At 39.0% G+C, this 2500-nt stretch overlaps 1 protein-coding gene across 2 annotated transcripts in view; it reads left to right on the top strand.

The window, feature by feature from the left end:
* The window catches only part of LOC143035732 (fatty-acid amide hydrolase 2-like), a 27561-nt gene that overhangs the window by 24415 nt on the left and 646 nt on the right, over window positions 1-2500 (top strand). For both annotated transcript variants that reach the window (XM_076202639.1, XM_076202640.1), the window contains one exon: window positions 761-943. In XM_076202639.1, the coding sequence (XP_076058754.1) occupies window positions 761-943 (183 nt within the window). The remainder of the gene's footprint in view (window positions 1-760; window positions 944-2500) is intronic.

The raw sequence follows: 2500 nt of genomic DNA, 5'->3' as shown, positions 1-2500 counted from the left end.
TAGTGAACATGGTAAATTCTAGCGTTACTTCGACAATGGCTATTTTTTTCAGGTTGGGTACATACTTCTCTAATCTTCTATTTTTTTTACATAAAGAAAAGATGTAATAGTATTAAGTTTTTCTTCATATTTAGTGTGCACATGCACACTAAATATAATTTACTTCAGTTCTAAATTGCCTTCTTTGGAAAAACTGACAGTCGCACAGTAGGTCTTCGTTCATTATTGGCATTCGAGTGTAGCGTTTTTAATCTGCATTCTACAACGAATTCTGTACCTTCGAGTTGCTTTTTTTTCAATTTACAGCAGGTGAATCTGGGCTCAAACCCACCGATTACCGGTAACTGCTATTTGTCCTGGCATCCTAAACGAATAATGCAAAAGTGAAAGGTTCGTTCGCATCTAGGCGTCTCTTGCCGTAAGCTCATTTTTTATCAAACTATGGTTGCTCTTCATACTTCACCAGATTACTCTTAAATAAAGATATGCTGCAACCTGGCCTCTTCTTTTCACATTTGTGTACATAAAAACATAAGAAAGGGGGAGACTACAAAAGACCACAAAACCTATACTAGGCAGTTCCATGTCCCTTATCACCCGTCATCCCTATCCACAAAGTAATCTAGTTTTCTCTAAAAGCAACCAATAGTTACATCGCTGACTAAATAGTTACTAAGTCTATCCCATTCGTTAACCACTATGCAGTACATGTCCACTTGCCATTGATGTTACCAGTTCATGTTAATATTTTTTTTTTCAGCGACTCTTAGGAAGCGATGGCATATTACTTTATCCAAGCCACCCAAGCACAGCGCCTTACCATAACGAACCCCTCTTCAGACCCTTCAACTTTCTCCACTGTGGCATCTTCAACGCTCTTGGTCTTCCCGTCACGCAAGTTCCTCTGGGTCTGTCATCCACCGGAATGCCTCTAGGAGTTCAGGTACTTTTGTAATTCGAGTCAATCAATCCGTTGCCCCTGGTTTTTCTTGTAGAAGACCCTCAGCCTCCAGGACGCCGGCAACCGCCTCCTGCTGGGACTATATGTCACTTAGAGAAAATTATTATATTGTTTTTTTGGGGAATATTAGTGTGGGGCATTGTTGTGTAAGGTTTTCTGTGTCTCTTGTGCGGTGGCCGCATTCGGGGCACCTTGAATCTGTGGCCAGGGCTATTCTGTGTTGGGGCATATTTCACATAGCGTTTCAACTGTTCATCTCGTGCTGCCTTCCCGCGCACGAGTGGTGCAAATTATTTCCTTATTTACAGCCTGTCTTTTCTCATGTTATTAAAAAATTTGATGTCTCACATGAAGATAAACAAAGTTGCTATCATATGGAAGAACAAAGGCTTTTACTACAGAAAATTTCCCGTATTGCTAACTTCATAATTGGCCGTGTTCAAAGAATGATAAATAAAATACTTAGGATATTTGAAATTGGAAGCACTGTCTTAGATGTTACCTCACTATCATCAACCATTCAGGACTTAAAGCTCTATAGATTACAAAGCTCTGATAAAAGGGTTATCCATAGCCACACCCAAAGTTTAGCTATAAAACTCATGGTTAACTACAAATCTAGAATAAAAATGTATATATTAGTTCAATGATAGTATGAGCAGGAAGTGGTGATTCTTGTTTTGGCAGTTTATCCTATAGAAACATAGACAAGTCATAAACAGGAACTTGTGTGAACAAGAAAGTAACATCAAAGCTTATTAACTTGAAGTCAAAACTGATGTGAAGACTAGTGACATTGAAATAAACAATAAGTTTGAGAAGATTATTTGGCTTCAACTAGAGGTGCAAAGGTTAATCTACTTTGAATCCGGCATCTCTCCCGGATAGTGATTGTTTGCTACCCGCTATCCAATATCCGTTAGCTAGTCGGATAGACCGGATGATTAAAAACACGAATCGATTGACAATTTCTCACAAGCCACAACACCGGATGGCATAAAGTTGGTTAGTGCTTTGTAATATGGAGTCCTGTCTCTCGCGTGCTTTACTTTCCTTTCGTATGTCTCTTGAATTTTCACCACTGTCTTTAGGCACTTTCCCTTTCTTCACATTCACCCACCTTTCTCTTGTCACTTCTTCTTCGGTATTAGTTTACAGATATTTAGCCAGTAGGCCCTCTTTTTCAATTTCCATATAGTGTATTTCAGACAAGGGGGAATGAAATATTTGTAGATTTTCTTTTCTTCCTTGAATAACAGTTACACGGTGTGATTTTCAAGGCACAATCTATGAATCCCCTGAGCATACACATTGTTGGGGCCCACGTAAGTTCTGCAGTGATGTCATGATTTCTTAATTCCAATGATCCTCCCCTAAGGGCGTGATCTTACAACCGTGAACCAATTGAATTTTCTCCTCCTCCACCCTTTTTACAATCATATCCGTTGTTACAAGTCTATATGTAATATTGTTTATTTAAGCAATCTCGAACCTCTGCATAACTTACATAGGTTACAATTTTCTGCGCCAGCAAAACAT

Source organism: Oratosquilla oratoria, chromosome 19, assembly GCF_046742065.1.
Source record: "Oratosquilla oratoria isolate Oo_2021 chromosome 19, ASM4674206v1, whole genome shotgun sequence".
NCBI classification, from domain to species: Eukaryota; Metazoa; Arthropoda; class Malacostraca; order Stomatopoda; family Squillidae; genus Oratosquilla; species Oratosquilla oratoria.
This window is presented reverse-complemented; position numbering and strand designations above follow the sequence as displayed.